General features: G+C 38.4%; 1 protein-coding gene across 1 annotated transcript in view; it reads right to left on the minus strand.

Annotated features, from left to right (window-relative positions):
- Positions 1-19,151, minus strand: part of LOC124775235 — a 104,784-nt gene that overhangs the window by 41,376 nt on the left and 44,257 nt on the right. Inside the window, exons 3-4 of the mRNA XM_047250073.1 lie at positions 17,777-17,926; positions 863-983 (exon numbers count right to left, since the gene is read on the minus strand). Of these exons, the coding sequence (XP_047106029.1) occupies positions 863-983; positions 17,777-17,926 (271 nt within the window). The remainder of the gene's footprint in view (positions 1-862; positions 984-17,776; positions 17,927-19,151) is intronic.

A 19,151-nucleotide genomic window follows, 5' to 3' on the forward strand; every position in this document is an offset into this window, starting at 1 on the left:
TAGTTCTCACATTTTTTATCTGTTTTATATTGTAAAATTCCTACACTTCCTTGTAATCTGTTTACTATTATCAAGTTTTTCATGATGGGGCAGTAACCCATCGCCAACACCTCCTGAAGGATCAGAGTTTTTGATTCTGGGGTAACCTTCCCCTAGATGAACTGCTTTCCCTACAGCTTTTGAGGTCATCTCTATTCACTTAAAAATGTGAAAGGGTGAAACATAGGGAGTGGGAAGATAGGTCACTGTGAAACACATTGTCTGGTTCATTGACTAAGATCTGTCTGTCTTGGAAGACCCAACTAGTAGCTATGCTAGCACTGGCACAGCTCTTACAGCCAAACAGATAGTGCTACTTTAAAACAATGTCTCCTGAAGAGGCATTAATGCAGAAGGAGCATCTAGTCTGTGGTGTGCAAGTAGCAGTATGCCACATTTCATATTTTGATGAGAGAACAGAAACAAATTCGAATGGGGACCTGCTCATCTATAATAGCTGATGATGAAACAAACTATAATAGCTGATGATGAAACAAATGTGATGAAACTTTCAATTTTGCCTTGTGTGTGGACTCCAATCTAAGGTTTTAGGATGAAATTTTTAGTGTATTACATGTTCCAAAGCAGCTTGTGAATCCTGTTTTAGCCCAGTGATCAGCCAGTGATATTTATCTGTTGTATTATTTTAGATCTTCAATTCAATTTCTCCATTTAGCAAAAGTTTACTTCAGTGCCAGTAATAAAGAACTGGATGTTGTGGACCCATAACTATGCATAATCATTATCCAATATCACAGCAGTTAACATATTGTCCACCTTGTCTTACCTTCTATGATTTAAAAATATATATATATTACTTTACCTTATTTGACAAACATTTGTGTTTGCAGTTTCTACTTGGAAGGCACAGTGGTGTGGAGGAGTGGCTGGATTTACAAAGTATGACAACTTGACCACTGATGAACTGTAGCAAGTATGCTCATCTGCAAGCATGAAAGATACACATTGGTTGGAAAGTTGAAAAAAGAAACAAAAATTAAATTCATTAGTCAGTTTCAGTTAGTATTTAAAATGTTTGCTTGCAAAACTAGGGCATGTTTAAATAGCAGTACTTGGACTGTTAATATGATTATGCGAAACCATGGTAGAACATAATATATGTAGATAGAGGTAACCATTGACCATATAGAGGAGGTACTGAGTAGCCCGTATGTATACAAGGTCATTTTGCTAAATGGACTGAAATTATAGGAAACATTTCCTGAGAGGATAATGAGCTAAAAAGGTCATTTGGACATGTGGTTGGAAATGCATTACAAAAGAGGTACACCCATCTGAATGTGGAGATAAAAGATCTTGACAGTGTAGGCTGCGCTTTAGTTCCACTCTTAAGAGGGCAGTTGAGAAGCTTCCTGAAGTGGTAGTGTGTGGAACCTCAGTACTAGGGGGCATCGGCTTCACTGCTGTTGCCAACTTCTTCTTGTGTGGACATCTGTCATGTAGTGCAATGCGGAGAGATGATGGCCCGGTATACCAAATGGGTACATGCTAACATCGTCTTTACATATGGACAAACAAAGGGTAATTGGAGGATGACAGTGAGACTGTACTGGGAAAAAAGTATCCCTGTAGACAGAAACTGCACCATAAACTTTTTGCAACAGTGTTTCATCATTTGTGTGAGACAGGCTTGTTTACAGGGATTGGTAACCAAGAAAGACGAATATGCCCTGTACATATGCAGACCTTGGAGGAAAATATGTTGAACACTGTAGAATATGAACCCTGTATCAGCGCCAGACATGTGGCTCACCAGCATGGGGTAAACCAGACGACCATCTGGAACATGGTCTGCAGGCTTTATTACCTATGGCCTTGTCTCTGCAGTAATGGTTTTGTTGCACAGACCACCAGTCATCCTTCCACAATGTCTCACAGGCGTGGTGCACCTGCACTTCCTGTGCATGACCTGTCTCCCCTGATGGAAGGGTACTACCGCTAGTACATGATACTGAACCATTCCAGTTCTGCATTTCTGTGCAGAGGCATCTCAATAACATCATGGAGGTGCTGTTACATGGCCTGCCATGTTGCTGGACCTCAACCCTTTAGATTTCTAACTGTGAAGTTACCTGGAATACATTATGTATTCTGAGCCCATCCATGATGTGCAGACACTGTAACAGTGCATTCATGCTGCCTGTAATCCCATTTGTTTGCAGAATGACACATTAGAGCATGTGTGTCAGTTGCTGCTGTGTCGTGTTCACACATGCTTAGATGCCCGTGGAACCACTTCCAACACATTTTCTGATGGTGATCACATCACAGCATATCATGCACTGCATTGAACAGTACAGGCATGATGAATTAATAAATAACCGGTCCCATAAACTGACATACAGCCAGGAGAGTGGTGTGCTGACCACATGCCCCTCCGTATCTCCAGCTAGTGATGCCTGTGGGCTGAGGATGGCATGGTGGCTGATCGTTACCAATGGGCCTTCCAAGGCCTGTTCAGACAAAGTTAGTTGGTAGTGTAGATGCCATGCATATCTGGCCGTATGTCTATATGATCTTTTTTTGCTCCTTACCTTCTCAGATATTGTTTCCTGCAATTTGTACCCATTTAGTAAAATCACCCTGTTTAAACAAGAAGTTCAAAATTGTAGCTCAGATGTTGAACTTGAGCTTGCATTAATATGATGCTACTGGGCTGAGGGGTTCTTGAGAGAGCAGAGACGGAGAAGGGAGGAACGAGATCTAATGATTATGGAGCACAATAGATGAAAAGGATATGAATTTGTAGCAATATGAATATTACCCAGTTATGGATAGGGACATTTGTATGTAATAAATGATAAAGCAAGGAAAGGTGATTGGGAAAGACAGGGGCAGGACAGAAAGAAGATAAGTTTTAATATTACATCAACAACGAGATCAGTAGAGATGGTGAAAATAGGAGCTCAATATGACACACATGCAAAGCTACCAGGTTTTCAGAGGCTGCTTAAGAAAATTCTTAAAACTGGCAAAGGTAGCGAGTATCTTCACAAATTCACAAAAAGTTTTTCGCTGGAAGAACAACAAGCAATAGTGCGGCACTGCATTTTCCTCCATAAACATTTTTTCAGCCTTACTCTCAGATCATTATGACATTTATTTTTGCATTTTCTGAAAAATAAAGAGTTCCTAATTCACTTTCCATACATTTATGTGTAATCTTTTGTATTTTTTGCAGTAAGGAGTAAAAGTATGCACTGTGTACTTTTGCCCCAGGCCAGCATACGCTTACCCCACAGCATGGGGCAAGAGTATGGAAAATTATTTTCAGGAATACTTTTATTACTCATTTAATAATAACTATGTGGCAATGAAACTTTTGCACAATGTTACCAAGGCGTCAAACTAGGTATTGCATGTGTAATTGATATAATATTGTTGCAAGTTTTTTTAAATATTTTTTAAATATTTTTTAAATATTTTTTTAATATTTAGTAAAACCAAAAGTGTGTACTTTTGCCCTCTCCTACCATACTTGCCCCCAGTACTTACTATTTAAGTTGTGGTATATTGAGGATTTATCAAATGCTTGGATTTTTTGTTTATTGGTTGTGTTGTCATATAGAGGACATTCACACACCTGTTTCATCACCCAATGAATAGTTCTGTGCTGACTTCTTAAAAAATAAATAACTACAGATGAAAATTAATAATTTTCAAGACACCAGTTGGCTTATGTTTAAAAACAAAAATATTTCTTCAAGTTCATGAACTTATGCAGTGACGGATATCCTTAACAATTACAAAAAATGCTAAGTGCAGCACATCATGTCAATGTTCAGAACTAAATTTCTTGTGGCTAACTGTCAAAAAATTGACAAGTCCAGTGCATCTGCTAAAATATGAAAGTTTTCCAACTAAAAGACATAAAATATCAGAAGCCCAACACATCTGCTCAAAAGTTAAAGTTCTGCAGTGAAAAATATTGTCACATTGAAAACACAATCAAGTCCAAATCTGAAGGCAGAGTCATCAATGATGCACAACACTTGGATCTAAAAGCACTTTTATTACAACCAGAACAGAACTGATCTCTTCAACAGGCAGTACAGTTATTTATACAAACACTGAATGTTCCAGAAACCATCAAATATTCCAGATATAAATCATTACAAACATCAGCTATCTCAAGAACCTTCCAGTAGCAGTAAATATGAAATAACAAATAATTGTAGGTGGTCAGGTTTGAACTGGTGACCCACATTGTTGGCACCAGAGCTCGCAGCATTGATGCCTATCCTGGAGAAACAGTGACCCACTATTTCAAAAGTTCTAACTTGAGCAGACAACAGCATCCTGGGTCCAGATCTTGTCACTCATCCTGTGTATGGTGATGCTCATTGATCCTCACATTCTGGTTGTTATCTTTATTCCTCTTCACTATGGTGAGCATCAAAGGTAGCTTCTCCCAGCAAAGATTTGCCATAGTTGAGAGGATTGTCAGTTCCATTGAGTCTCCCATCATTGATCTCCATCTCTGGACTCTGGTAGGACTTCATATGGAGGACATGTACAATGTCTCTGCACTTATCTCTTCGTAATGAAAGGTCGTAATCCTCAACTTTGTATATAATGTCCGACAAGCAAAGTAGTGATTTAGTAGCTTTTCTGGTAGTCCTGGGTTTGTCTCACTTCTTGGTGCTTGTCATTATAGTTCCCTTGGTCTTTCTCATGGGTGTCCTGGGTGCATACATGAGCCAGCTGCTCTGCTTCTTTGGACCCAGTGGATAAGGTGTATTGTGTAGTCATCCTGAGTATCATCCAGTTGAAATGGGAACAGTGTATCCATTGTCTTTTTGGCCTCACACCTGTGGGGTGGAAAGAATGGAGTGAAACTTGTAGTGACTTGCTTCACTGTGTTGTATGCGAGTGTCATGATGGGCAGTATTCTATCCCAATTTCTGTGCTCCACCTCAAAATACATTGAGAGGATGTCTGCCAATGTCTTATTAAAGTGTCCTGTGAGGCCATTCATCTGTGGTTAGTAGGCAGTTGTCATCCTGTGTGTGATGTCATGATATTAAATTGTCTCAGATACTAGACTCAACTGGAAAGCTTTTCCATGATCAGAGGGTATCATTAAGGATGTTCCATGCTTCAAAATGATATCACAGACAAGTAAATTTGCAATTCCTGGAGATTCAGCAGTTGGCACGGCTTTGGTGACAGCATAATCGGTAAGGCAGTCAGTGCAGAAGAGTATCCATTGATTCCCATTTGTTGACTTAAGTAACCTCCACAAGAGGTTAATTCCAGTTTGTTAGAATAGTGCTGCTGCAGACTGGATTGCTACCAGATGGCTCAGGGGTAACTGTGGCATGTGCTTCCATCAATGGAATTCCTTACAGTGGCTCACATAGTCTAACAGACTAATAGAGACCTGGCCAGTTATACCTGCATCTGATTCAGTCTAGAGTCTTCATGAAATGCAGGTGACCAGATGTTTGAGTGTCATGAATATACTTCAGGATTGCAGGCCACACATGAGCTGGATGACCATTTCTGCCCCATTGAATCATGATCCCTCTTGTACAATGTTCAGTTTGTAAATTGGAACCCTCCTCCTGTAGGTTCCTCCTTCTTCAAGGCTTCTATGGTTTCCAGCAATGTTGGATCTTCCTTCTGTTCAGCAACAATATCATTTAATGCAACAGTGAATGAGATTTCATCCACACTGCTGCCTTCTGCCAAAGGATTCTTTGAAAGGCAGCAACATCCTTGTGTTTTCATATTCCATTGTGACATTGATCTCCCAAAGCCTCAGTGCCCATCTCACCAGTCAACCCAATGGATCCTTCAAGCTAGTCATCCAGCTTAGAGAATGGCTATCCATCATACCAGTGAGTGGTGTGCCAAATGAATATGGCCAGAACTTGTTGATGGCCCAAACAACTGCTATGTGCTCTTCCTTGATTGTAGAATAGTTCCTTTCAGATTGGAGTGTATTCTGAAAGTATAAGCTATCACCTTTTCAGCACCTTTCTGACTTTTTCTCAGAACTGACCCTATCCCAAAACTGCTAACATTGGTGTGAATTTCTTTGTTGGCATTCTCATCATACAAAGGAGATTCTCATCATACAAAGGAGAACATGGTAGTGCCTCCATGAGGACAAAGAAAGATCTTTCTTGCTGTTAAAGTAAATTCTTTTTATTAACATATTTAAAAAGAAGTTCTGTGTTAAATTATTAATCAACATCATATATGAGCATAATATTTTTTTTATCTCTGTTTCTTATTTTGATTCACAACACTCGCACTTTTAATCTTAGGTGTTATTAGAAGCTCCTTGGTCAAGGGACTTCTTGTGTAAACAGTGCCTCCAGATTCAGAAATAAATCTAAGTATTTGAAAACCAAACTCACTACTTTTTGTCAGCACCTGATCTTTATTAAGAATAAATAAGTTTTTTTTTCCTCAACAAAATATAATAGGTTATGGGTCCCAGTTACATGTGTAAACATGTGTGCAAAAAGTGACAGATACAGTTTTCTTTTAACTCATATTTGAGAGTGTGTTTCTGGTTTTAGAGTTGAAATGGATCTGGTAAAACATATCAAGCCATTGAATAGTGAAACTGATTGGCCAGTGTGGAAGAGAAAAATATAAGATCCAATTGACTATCATGAAGGAGCTTTAGATGTAAGATAGTAAAACCTGAGCCACTGTCTGAAGGTGCTAATGATGCAACAATAAAGAATCATAAAGCCAAGTCAGATTTTTATCATAAAGTGAACAGTTATGCCAAGTCAATGATTACAAGTGCAGTTACAGACACTGTGTATCATAAGATCATGGACAAAGAAATGGCTCATGAAGCATGAGAGGCATTGAAGCAGAATTTTGAAGCATCATCAAAGGACCAGCTGTTCAAGATTTGTTCAGATTTCTTCACATTTAATTGGACAGTGGGAGAAGACATCTCCAGACACATTGCAAAGTTAAGTCTGTGGAATGAATTGAACAACGTATTTAAAGCAAAGGGAGAAACTGTGCTACCTGATCTGATATTGGTATTTAATGTTTTACATATTCTACTGCAAGCTTTGATTCCTTCAAATCAAGTTGGATGTTATTAAGAAAAGATGATAAGAAAACTTTTGATGAATTAGAGGAACAATTGTGCATGTTTGAGAGAAATTTCTGAAAGATTAGTGACAAAATCGAACAAGAGGCATTAATAGTCAAATCAGGTGTACAAAACAAAATAAAAACTAGCAAATTCAAAATTCAATGAAACTGTAACTATTGCAAAGAACCGGGCCACTGGGTCAAATATTGTAAGAAGTGGATTGCTGATGGAAGACCAGTTAAAAATACAACTGTTCAGAAAAACATGGACAAAACTGTAGTAATGAATGTAGCATTGTTTACTATTTGTGGCGAGGCTTGTTCATTAGAAGTGGATGTACACAGCTGGTGGATTGACAATGGTGCAACAAAACACATGACAAATAGTCCTGATTACTTTGTCAGCTTTGAAGCATTCAACAATCCCTCCTGTGTAAATGCCACTGCACAGGAGTCTCTAGAAGCAACAGGAAGAGGATCAGTTCAGATTCTGTCAACAGTTGGCAACAGATGTGAAGAGCTGACCCTGACTGATGTCTGGTATGTACCAAAAATTTCCATAAACCTTATTCCTGTTTCAGCTGCCCAAGATTGTAACAAAAATAGTATATTTCAGTCAAGTATTACATATTACTGTTTGATAATTGGTAGTAGAATGAGACTGCATGGAAATCAGAAAGTTGGTGGTACTTTACACAAAGCAGAAATTAAGCCCTTAGTGCCAGAAAAGGGTGCAACTGTGAATCTTTCAGTGGAAGATATATTTGATGTACTTCAACTGTATCATGAGAGATGGGGTCATCAAGACAAGTGTCATGTTAAAACAAAACTCAAAAAGGAATTTAACATTGATGTTAAGGAAGGGGCAGAGATTTGTGAACTATACAAATTTGGGAAAGCGCATTGTCTACCATTTGGAACTAGAGAAAAGTCAACAAGGCCTGCTGAGTTGATATCAGTGATCTATATGGACCTTTTCATGAGTCATTCCAGAAGAAACATTCCCTCATTTTTTTCAAAGACAATTACACCAAGTTTCGCAGTGGTTATTTTGCTGCAGAAAAATCAGAGTTGAGTAAAATTCTCAAAGATTTTCTCTCACGTACAAAGGCATTGGGGTACTCTGTTAAAGTGATGCTGAGTGACAATGGCAAGGAGTTTGATAACGAAGAGGTTAGATCCATCTTAAGTTCAAATGGTATAATACAGCGATTGACTGCTCCTTATACTCCTGAGCAAAATGTTATTTGTAAGTGGGATGATAGGACAGTTGTTGAGATGGCCAGGACACTTAAGTATTCAAATCCAGATGTCACTTATCCAGAACAGATATGGGCTGAACTGGTTAACACAGCAATTTACATCTTGAATAGGACAGGGAAGTCATCTGTAGAAGGTGTCAGCCCTTACAGGTTGTGGGAACGGAAAAAACCTCGAACTAAACATCTTAGGATTATTGGCTCAACATATTATGCACACATTGCAAGTGAAAAACAAAGGAAAATGGACAAGAAAGCTGTGAAAGGACATCGCATTGGTTATGATGGTGATGAACGCTTCAGGATTTGGGTAAAAGAAAGTAATTCAATTGTGCTTACCAGAGATGTGCAATTTGAAGAAAACTGGGATGTTGTACTGAACAAGTATCACTACCATTTCAAGATGTTGAAAAGCCCATTGCAGGTCCAGATTATATTAAAGATTAATCAGAGAGTGAGGAAAATACACACTCAGAAGATAGTTTGGAGCATGAAACTTGTTTAGACACAGAATCTGATGATGACATTCTGGAAACTTGCAAAGAGGAAATAGGAGTGAAGTTAAGAGATAAATCATCATTAAAGAGACCAAAATACCTCAATGATTATGGAATGATAACAGAAGATTTCTTTGTCACAACTGAGGTTCCTGAAACCTATGAGGGTGCTCTTAGACATGAAGACAGCATCAAATGTAAAGAAACAAAGGACAGAGAAATGGAATCTCTGATTTGAAATAAAACCTGGGAGCTTGAAGACTTACCAAAGGGTGCCAAGGCAATACCATGTAATTGGGTGTTTCGACTGAAAACAAATGAAGAGGGTCAGATCAAAAAATTTAAGCTTCGACTGGTTGCCAAGGGTTTCAATCAAGAAGAAGGTGTAGATTACATTCAGTCTATTCTGAGTATTGCTGCAACTAAAAGAATGTATCTTGGACAGTTTGATGTGTCAACAGCCTTCCTGTATGGAAAAATTGAGGAAACCATTTATATGGCACAACTAATAGGTTATGAAGATGGTACCAACAGAGTTTTCAGGTTAAAGAAAAGTCTGTATGGTTTAAAACAAGCACCAAGATTCTGGAACAAGTGATTCAGAGAATTTTCGATCAGTCTAGATTCCAGAGTAAGCCAAGAAGATCCATGCTTGTATATTCAAAGTAAAAATTGCAAAGAAGTTCTGGTAATTTTGTATGTTGACGGTGGGTTGGTAGCTGCCACCGATTCAAATGATTTGAGCATTTTCTTTCAACAATTGCAAAAGGAGTTCAAGGTCACAATGGCACCTACAAACTATTATTTAGGCCTGTAAATTGAACCTGGCAAGGATAGCTATATCAAGATTTGCCAGAAGGCTTATGCACAATAAATTTTAAAATGTTTCAACTTTTCAGAGTGTAAAGCAGTTTCTACCCCAATGTTGAAAGTTACATATGTTTCACATTCAGGGAAAGATGACTCTGTAGTACAGTCTTTTCCATATAAAGAAGCAGTTGGAGCATTAATATATCTGATGCTTGGCACAAGACCAGACCTAGCTTTCAGTGTAAGTGTTCTGTCAAGATGTCTTGAGAATCCCACCAAGGAAGACATATTAAGAGTAAAAAGGGTTTTTCATTATGTATCAGGGACGACTGAATATGAAATCATATATCATATCAAGAGGAAAGAGCACACCTCTGGAATGCTACAGTGATGCAGATTTTGGAGGCTGCTCAAAAACATTCGGATCAACATCTGGAGTAGTCATCAACTACTCAGGAGGGGCGATATCATGGCTAAGTCAGCGACAAATCATGGTAGCAACATCTACAACTGAAGCTGAACTAGTTGCTGCAAATGAAGCTGCAAGGGGATTATTTGGTTAACCTGTATATTCAGAGAAACAACAAGACTATCTGAAATTCCACTTCTCTGAATTGACAATTCAGCAGTAGTGAAGTTGACAGAGAATCCAGAATTTCATCTCTGAGCCAAACATACAGCCAGCAAGCATTTCTTTATTCATGAAAAACTTGATGAAGGAAGAATTAGAGTTCATCAAATCCCATCTGAAGAGCAGGTAGTGGACATCATGACCAAAGCTCTACCGAAGACACATATGAAGATATTGTGTAATCAAATGGGACTGTTGTAAAACTCAGTTTTGTTTTGTTTAGTGAGTTTGCCTGTTTGTTGATATCTGTTTAACAAGGGAAAGCATTAAAGTAAATTCTTTTTATTAACATATTTAAAAAGAAGTTTTTTGTTAAATTATTAATCAACATCATTTATGAGCATAATGTTTTGTTTATCTCTGTTTTTTATTTTGAGTCACAACACTCGCACTTTTACTCTTAGGTGTTTTTATAAGCTCCTTGGTCAAGTGACTTCTTCCGTAAACAGTGTCTCCAGATTCAGAAGTAAATCTAAGTATTTGAAAACCAAACTCACCACTTTATTGAGAATAAATAAGTTTTTTTTCTCAACAAAGTACATTATTTGCATTCCAAGAAAATTTGGCATCTCCCTCCAGTAGTTCATGCAAGGAATGTGCCTTGGTACAGAAGTCCTTTATAACTTGCCAGTGGTACAAGCACATTCTGAGAAAACTTCTCACATCACAAATGTGCCAAGCAGTCACAAAAGTCCTTTATAACTTGCCAATGGTACAAACACATTCTGAGAAAACTTCTCACATCATAAATGTGCCAAGCACTCACAAAATGTGTGACTGCTATTATTTTCTCTGGATCAGTGTAGACTCCATCGCCATTCCCTATGTTCTCCAAGACTTTTATTCCTCGGGTGAAGAAGAGGCACTTCTTTGGATTCAGGGGAAGATTTTTATTCCTTGGTTGAAGAAGAGGCACTTCTTTGGATTCAGGGGAAGACCTGCAGTTTGAACACACTTCAACACAATTTTTAGCTGTTATAGATGTTCTTCAAATGTCTTTGACAAAGTGACAATGTCATACAAATAGCACAGACATATACTCCATTTAAGGTGTCACTGCAGGTTGTCCATCATACGTTCAAAGGCAGCTGGAGCATTACATCATAATTGTGAACTAATAGTTTTTCCTGGTCAGATTCATCACATTTGACTTGTCTGTAGCCTGGCTGTGTGTCCACAGTTGAGAAACACTTGCTGCTTTCAAGCAGCCCAGGATGTCATCAATGTGCAGCAGTGGATAGGCATTTTTCTTTTTTGATTTTATTCAGTCATTGGTAGTTGACACAAAATGCTATTGCCATCTTTCTTCATCACAAGGACCACAACAGAGGATAAAGGACTGTCTGAAGGTCCAATGATGTCATCTTGCAGCATCTTATCCACTCCCCCCCCCCCCCCCCCCCCTTCTCCTGGATCACCCCCGTCATTCAGCCATTAGTGCTGGCTGATTGGTGTATGATTTATGGTGTTGATAGGGTGCTTTATCATGGGCTGCTTGTGTTGTCTTTTCTCCACTCCTGATTTGAAAGCACTGAAAACTGGTACAGAATGGTAATTACTTGTTACTTGCCAACATTGTGCCTCAGTCAGGCTAGATCCTAATGACAGTCTGATTGTAGCTTCTTCCTCCCCTGTGTTGTCTGTAGTGGTACCAGAGCAAGATTATTCATCAGTGACTCTAAGCTGTCCCGCCTGGACTGGTTTCGTTGTCCCTATGCACATACCTTTAGGAACTATTAGTGGTACAAAGTTCTCCTTGACCACTTAAAAGCTTTTGATCACCACAGACATGTGAGCTTGAGTAGCTTTTCGCAATGGATAAACTCTTCACAGTTTACTGCATCTATATTGATGACAGAAACTCTTATCATTGATGATGGTGGGATCACAATGTCTTTCATGGCAAACAACCACCCAGAGCAATCTTTGTTAGGTGTGATTGTTGGTCTAGCCTTGATGAATCTGGAGCTCTGATCTTCCACAGTCTATGTTTTCCTGTGATGGCTGAAAAGTCCCATCTGAAAATAACATCATGATTACATTTTGTCAATATGAGAAATTTGAAAGGCTGTGTTCTATCATTGATTGTTATTCTTGTAATATACATCCCCATCAGCTGGACGTATTCCCCATTTGCGAACTTCAGCAACCTTACTCTCATACCAAGGAACATAGTCTTCATTAGTTTATCAATGATAAGCATTCAACACCACAGAGAAACAGTACTTGAGTTGACTAGTGCCTGGACTGATTGGCTGTGTCAAAGATGACATTGATGATATTTCATGTCATCTTGGTGGCTGTCATTCATGGAGGATTTTTGTCTGTGATGGCCGCACCTCTATAGATAGTCACCTTGCTTAGTTTTTGTGAACTTGGCAGCTTGGTCAGTGGTTGGTACATTTGTACAGCAATGTATAGTGGCTATGACATGTTGTGGATCTACCTTGTCCAGGGTATGGTGATGAGCTTCATCCCACAGTTTGACTATAAATGATCTGCAGATGACTGGTGCAACTCAGCATTGCCACTATATGGTGAGTGATACCTTTCCTTCTCTAATATTGTTACATTCCATCCTGGATTTTCCATTGCTTGATTGTATCCACAATGAAAATAGACCTGCATGTTGTCCTCTATTCTCCAAATCTCTGTTCATATTTGAGATGTTTTACTTGGTTGTACCTTTTGTTGGTTGGATGCTAAGTTGTTGTCTGACAGTGGCTGTGTAAGACTGCACTGGCTGAGTCCTTTCTTTCATGGTGCGTTCGAGTGGTAGTGGAGATTGACATCAAAGATCGATACACCTCTTCTTCAACATTCTTTATTACATCCTGACATATGGGATTGATGTTCATGGCTATTGTATCTTGTGTTCTCAGTCTGATGTTTCTATCTGCCCTACACAACTGTATCTAGTCTCTTGCTATCTGATGTAGGATAGAAGGGAGGTTGTGATGGTCTTCAACAACTGCCATAGGAAACACATTCAGGAGTTGACCATACTTCTTTTATCCAACCCTTGTCTATTGCATTTCTTTGATGCATTAACACTACTTGATGATTTTTTCTGATGTTGCAGCATCCTTTACCAGAAGAGCTTGGTACATGTTGCCTGTGACTCCTTTCATAAAATGTGAGGTTTTATTGGCTTCTATCATATTTGCATTTACAGTGTTAAAAAGGACCAAAATTTTCTATATGTATGATTGTGTTGTTTTGCCATGACATTGGGCGTTGTCCTTCAGTTGTTCTTCTGCTAAATAAACTTGCTGTTAATTGTCACCAAAAGTCTTCTTCAATTAGGCCTGGAATTTGTGCTGGCAACTGAGCTTGTCTTTCATTGTTTTTGAACCATGGCAGAGCTCTGCTGTCCAAGTAAAACTACATGTTTACCAAACACATTGCATCATCCACCAGTTGCATATGGAGACTCAGTCAAATGCTTTCAGCCATTTTGTCGGGTCCTGACCAGCATAAAAACTGATGGGTGCCTGATGTGCAGCTGACTACCTACCAGCTTGAAATTAATTGACTTAATTGGCCTCATGAATATTTGTACCTTGGGAGCAATTTGCTGCTTGTATTCTGGTTCCTGTCCATGTAGATTATGACTTTTGTATTGCCTAATTGGAGTCACAGCTATGCAGATGTCTTGAGGATACCTAGCATCTCCACAAAATACTGTCACATCAAAACCACAATCAAGTCCAAATCTGAAAGCAGGGTCTTCATGAAGCGCATCACTCACAACTGAAAGCACATTTATTACTGACAATGACTTTTATCCTGAATATGACTGATCTCTTGAATGGAGACTGCAGTTATCTGAACAAACATTCAATGTTCCAGAAAGCTAGCATTTATACAACCATTGAATATTCAAGATAAAAAAAGCATTACAAACACAAGATATTTCAAGAACCTTCCATAAATGATAAACACAAAATAATGAATAATTGCTGATAGTCAGATCTGAACCAGTGATCCACAGCATACTAGACAGCAACACTAAGCACTATACCACACTGATGACACCAGAGCTCATGGCAATATTACAGGTTCAATGCCTATGTGCAAAAGTTAGAGTCCATTATTAACTACTGAAACTCTTATAAGCTTTACAAGATGCCTGCATGAAATTTCAGAAGATGACAGAATTGTTCCCTGAAAATGTTTCAAAGTTCTCAGAACTGCCATGCAAAAATTTTTACAAGTGCATGAAAATTGTTCTCCTGAAAATCTGTGTCATTCAAAACTGCAACATACTCACTACTTATGGGAACATAGATCTGACATCATTCTGTTCTCAAAGTGAACTGTCAACAGCCATTTTTGGTTCGGTTCTTAGTTTTTGAGTTATTTACAATTTAATCAGTGGGGTAGTTTATGTACACTAATCTGATATAAATTACTATCAAACATGAAGAAATGTGCACAATTATGGATAGCTGCCGTAGTGTGCTTTCACATACTGCTACTGCTTTTAGCAGTTTACAGTATTATGTCAAAATGCGGTTTTAATTCCTGGAATGAACATACTGCCTTTTAATTCAAAATATAGTTGTTGTTTCCAGAACGAGATTTTCACTCTGCAGCGGAGTGTGCGCTGATATGAAACTTCCTGGCAGATTAAAACTGTGTGCCCGACTGAGACTCGAACTCGGAACCTTTGCCTTTTTGCGGGCAAGTGCTCTACCAACTGAGCTACCGAAGCACGACTCACGCCCGGTACTCTCAGCTTTACTTCTGCCAGTACCTCGTCTCCTACCTTCCAAACTTTACAGAAGCTTTCCTGTGAACCTTGCAGAACTAGCACTCCTGAAAGAAAGGATATTGTGGAGACATGGCTTAGCCACAGCCTGGGGGATGTTTCCAGAACGAGATTTTCACTCTGCAGCGGAGTGTGCGCTGGTATGAAATTTCCTGGCAGATTAAAACTGCGTGCCGCAGGAGAGCTTCTGTAAAGTTTGGAAGGTAGGAGACGAGGTACTGGCAGAAGTAAAGCTGTGAGTACCGGGCGTGAGTCATGCTTCAGTAGCTCAGTTGGTAGAGCACTTGCCCGCGAAAGGCAAAGGTCCCGAGTTCGAGTCTCAGTCGGGCACACAGTTTTAATCTGCCAGGAAGTTTCATAGTTGTTGTTGTTGTTGTTGTTGTTGTTGCAGTCTTCAGTCCTGAGACTGGTTTGATGCAGCTCTCCATGTACATATATAAAAAGTCTGAAACTGTATCTTGATAGAGCTCTTCATGCTGTATCTGTGGACATTTGGTTTATTAAAATTGCTTAAGGCATTTTAGTGTTATTAATTTTATGATTCTGTAGGAATTTACAAATTTTTTATCTTGAATAACTTAAATTCTCTTTGATGTATTGAGAGGGCTTTACACATTCTTGCCACATTTTTCTCTTTAATTTGTTGTACTTCCCTAATGTTTAACTATATTGATCTAGATTTTATGGAGTTTTCAGCTGTGAAATGATTTTTTCAGCTACTTAGTTCCTGCCATGGTACAACCTAATCCCACCAGCTTCCTGCAACTTTCAACTTCTTTGATTTTCCCAGCAGCAGTAACACAGGCAGCAATGTACTAGGTTATCTGCTCCTCTTCTACTAGCCATTCATTATGTGGACTCTCTTGTCCACTAATATCAGAGTCTTAAAATATCATCTACTATGAGGTTGTAGATGACTTCTAGCCACTACCCCCTTCTAAGCAGAGCTTGGTGGAACGAGTTGCATGTAGTGCCTCTTTTTAAGTTGTCAAAACAGACTGCATGTTCAGCTTAGCCCTACCTGCAAAATCTTGACATTTAGATGTGTCTGTATGTAACATCTCAGTGTTCCTATGTGCAGGCATTGAATTCCAATTAGTCATTTCTGATTTTATAGGTGAGTGTTGCAGCTTAGTGTCGGCATGCATTCCATGCATTCCATACTAAACAGCGTATCATTTAGCTTGCTGAATGTGACAGCTGATGAAAGAGATGGATTTGGCTAGGCTTAATAGAAGCAAATAAATTACTTTTGTTTCTGTGGAAACTTGAAGTGTGGTGTTTCTGCATGACTTAGAATTGTCATACTGTTGTGTCTTTGTGAAAATTATTATCAGAAGTTGCAAGGGACCAGCTGAAACTGATGTATTGACTAGTAGCAGAGTGCAATTCTCAGTCCAGTGGCCAGGTCTCAGAATACTGTATTTTTGCATGCAGTTAGATCCCTATAAGGCTTCTTAAGTATCTTTACCTTATACCATGAGGGCCATTCAATAAGTAATGTCCCACATTTCTTTCTCAGAACATATTTGTTGTTATGAGTCATAATTTGGTGGCAATATACATCAACATGTCTTGTCCATATCCTATTTTTCTATGTAGGTGTAGCCATGTTATCACTGCATGACTGACACTCTCTTCATCTTCAAACTGTGTTCCCCATAGAGAATTTAAAGTGGCCCAAAGAGATGGAAGTCTGAGGGTGCCAGATCTGGACTGTATGGTAGATGAGGCAATGATGTCTGCTGTGAGCATTTGTGGAACCCATTGTGAGCACCTCTTTGAATATCCAAGAGTCTCCATCATTGCAGATGCACTTCCAATGTTGACTGACAACTGTAGAGCAAATTTTCGAGTTGTGATGTGCCAGTCAGTATGAATAATGGCATCTGCATGATTCAGCATGTTTGAAGCAGTGGCTGTGACAGCACATCATGAGCGTGGCTGATCACAGAGTTCTGTTTGTGCATTTCCTGAGGCAGCAGCTTTCTTTACCCATCACCCAACTGTACTCCTATCAACTGCAGCATTACCACACACTGCACACAAACATTTATGGATGTTCACCATGGCTTCTTTTTCTGCACACAAGAATTCAATAACAGCACACTGCTTGTAATGTGAGTCATGTGTAGATGCCATTTTGATGCTGTACTACAGCTCTGCCATGTGCCAGAATGGTTCGAAACTTCACCAGCACACAGAACAAACATCAAATGTGAAGCACTAACAATGGCTATGTATATTAACTGCTTTTTTAAAAAATGTGTGGCATTACTTAGTGAATGACCTCGTACAATAAGACTGCATACCCACCAGTATCTCTCCAAAATCCCTCTCTTCTTTTGTGTGTCAGGGTAAATAACACTTTACACATAATAGCTCTCAATTATATCAATACGCTTGGTATGGTAGGCAACTTATGGTTTTGTAGTTTCCGGAACCTCAGTACTGGTCCTAAATAATTGAAAAGGTAGAGGAGAAGAGTAACAAAGAGATTTCAAGTCAGATTTATCTGCTGTCTGCTACTGTTATTTTGTCAAAGTGAAACGAGGCTACAATCCTTGTTAAGCAGTCTTTCTTTTCATCTGTTTCAACAGGTTGTTGACAGGACACAATACTCTTGAAAATTTTATAATTTCATGAAATGTTTTGATATACCAATACTTACAGTAACAGCAGCCGCCAGAAACAGGGCAGGAACCAATAACTTTTCCTCCAGAAAATCGACATACATTCCTCTCCAGACACACTCCTTTTTTGTCAGTATTATTTTGACTTCCAGTGCAAATAATGTTTTGTTTCTCCAGGAAGGATGGCACTGAGAAAAAAGAGATTACCAGGTTACTTTCTCAGTTAATGAATGAAGAGAAAAAAAATGAGGTCTGTGTCATAATATCAGTTACTTGTCTATTTATTTTTATTTATTTATTTATTTCGTATTCCATTAATCCGTATTGTGATAAATCACAAGGATGTGGAATGAGTCATGATTACATACAACAGATATAATACACATATATAAAATGACAAAAATGTACCATAAGATTATGAATAAGTTTGTAGGTTAAAATCAAATCAAAGGTACAGCTCAAGTAATATAAAACAATACCTAAAAGGGAAATATAGTACATTTTCCAAATTAAACAAATAATACACATATATAAAATGACAAAAATGTACCATAAGATTATGAATAAGTTTGTAGGTTAAAATCAAATCAAAGGTATAGCTCAAGTAATATAAAACAATACCTAAAAAGGAAATATAGTACATTTTCCAAAGTAAACAGTTGATGTGATCTATAGCAAACAAATTTTTATCAGTATAAAAAATCATTGCTTTATCTGTAGATACTCATCAAGAGAATAGAAGGAATTTACCATTAGGTATTCTCTCAATTTACATTTAAAAGTAGGTAAGACATTAATGTGATCTTTACTACCTGATGGAAGGGAGTTGAAAATTTTTGTGGCTGAATAATGAACACCTTTCTGAACAAGACTTAAATGTTTCAGATCCCTGTGTAGATCATTTTTAGACCTAGTATTATGATCATGACATTCACTATTAGTTTTAAAAAGAGATAGGTTGTTAGAAACAAAAATCATCAAAGAAAATATGAATTGAGAGGTAAGTGTTAATATTTGTAACTTATGAAACAGACTTCTGCAAGAATATCTTGGATGAACACCACTCATGATTCTAACAGCTCTCTTCTGTGCAGTAAATATTTTTTTGGCTAAAGGCTTGTTGCCCCAAAATATTATGCCATACGACATGATAGAATGAAAATAACCAAAGTAGGCAGCTTTAGTAGCGTCCTCATCACCAATGGGGGTGATTACACGCAGAGCATAAGTTGCCACACTGAGCCTTCTATGTAGGTCTAAGATATGCTCAGACCAGTTCAGCTTGCCATCAATTAGAATGCCCAAGAACTTAGATGATTCACAGTGTAGTATATTTTGGTTACCACAGTTTAAGTGGCATACTTCATTTTCTTGTTGAGATGTGTGAAATTGCATATACTGAGTTTTCTGAAT

This window comes from Schistocerca piceifrons, chromosome 2, assembly GCF_021461385.2.
Source record: "Schistocerca piceifrons isolate TAMUIC-IGC-003096 chromosome 2, iqSchPice1.1, whole genome shotgun sequence".
In the NCBI taxonomy this organism is placed as follows: domain Eukaryota; kingdom Metazoa; phylum Arthropoda; class Insecta; order Orthoptera; family Acrididae; genus Schistocerca; species Schistocerca piceifrons.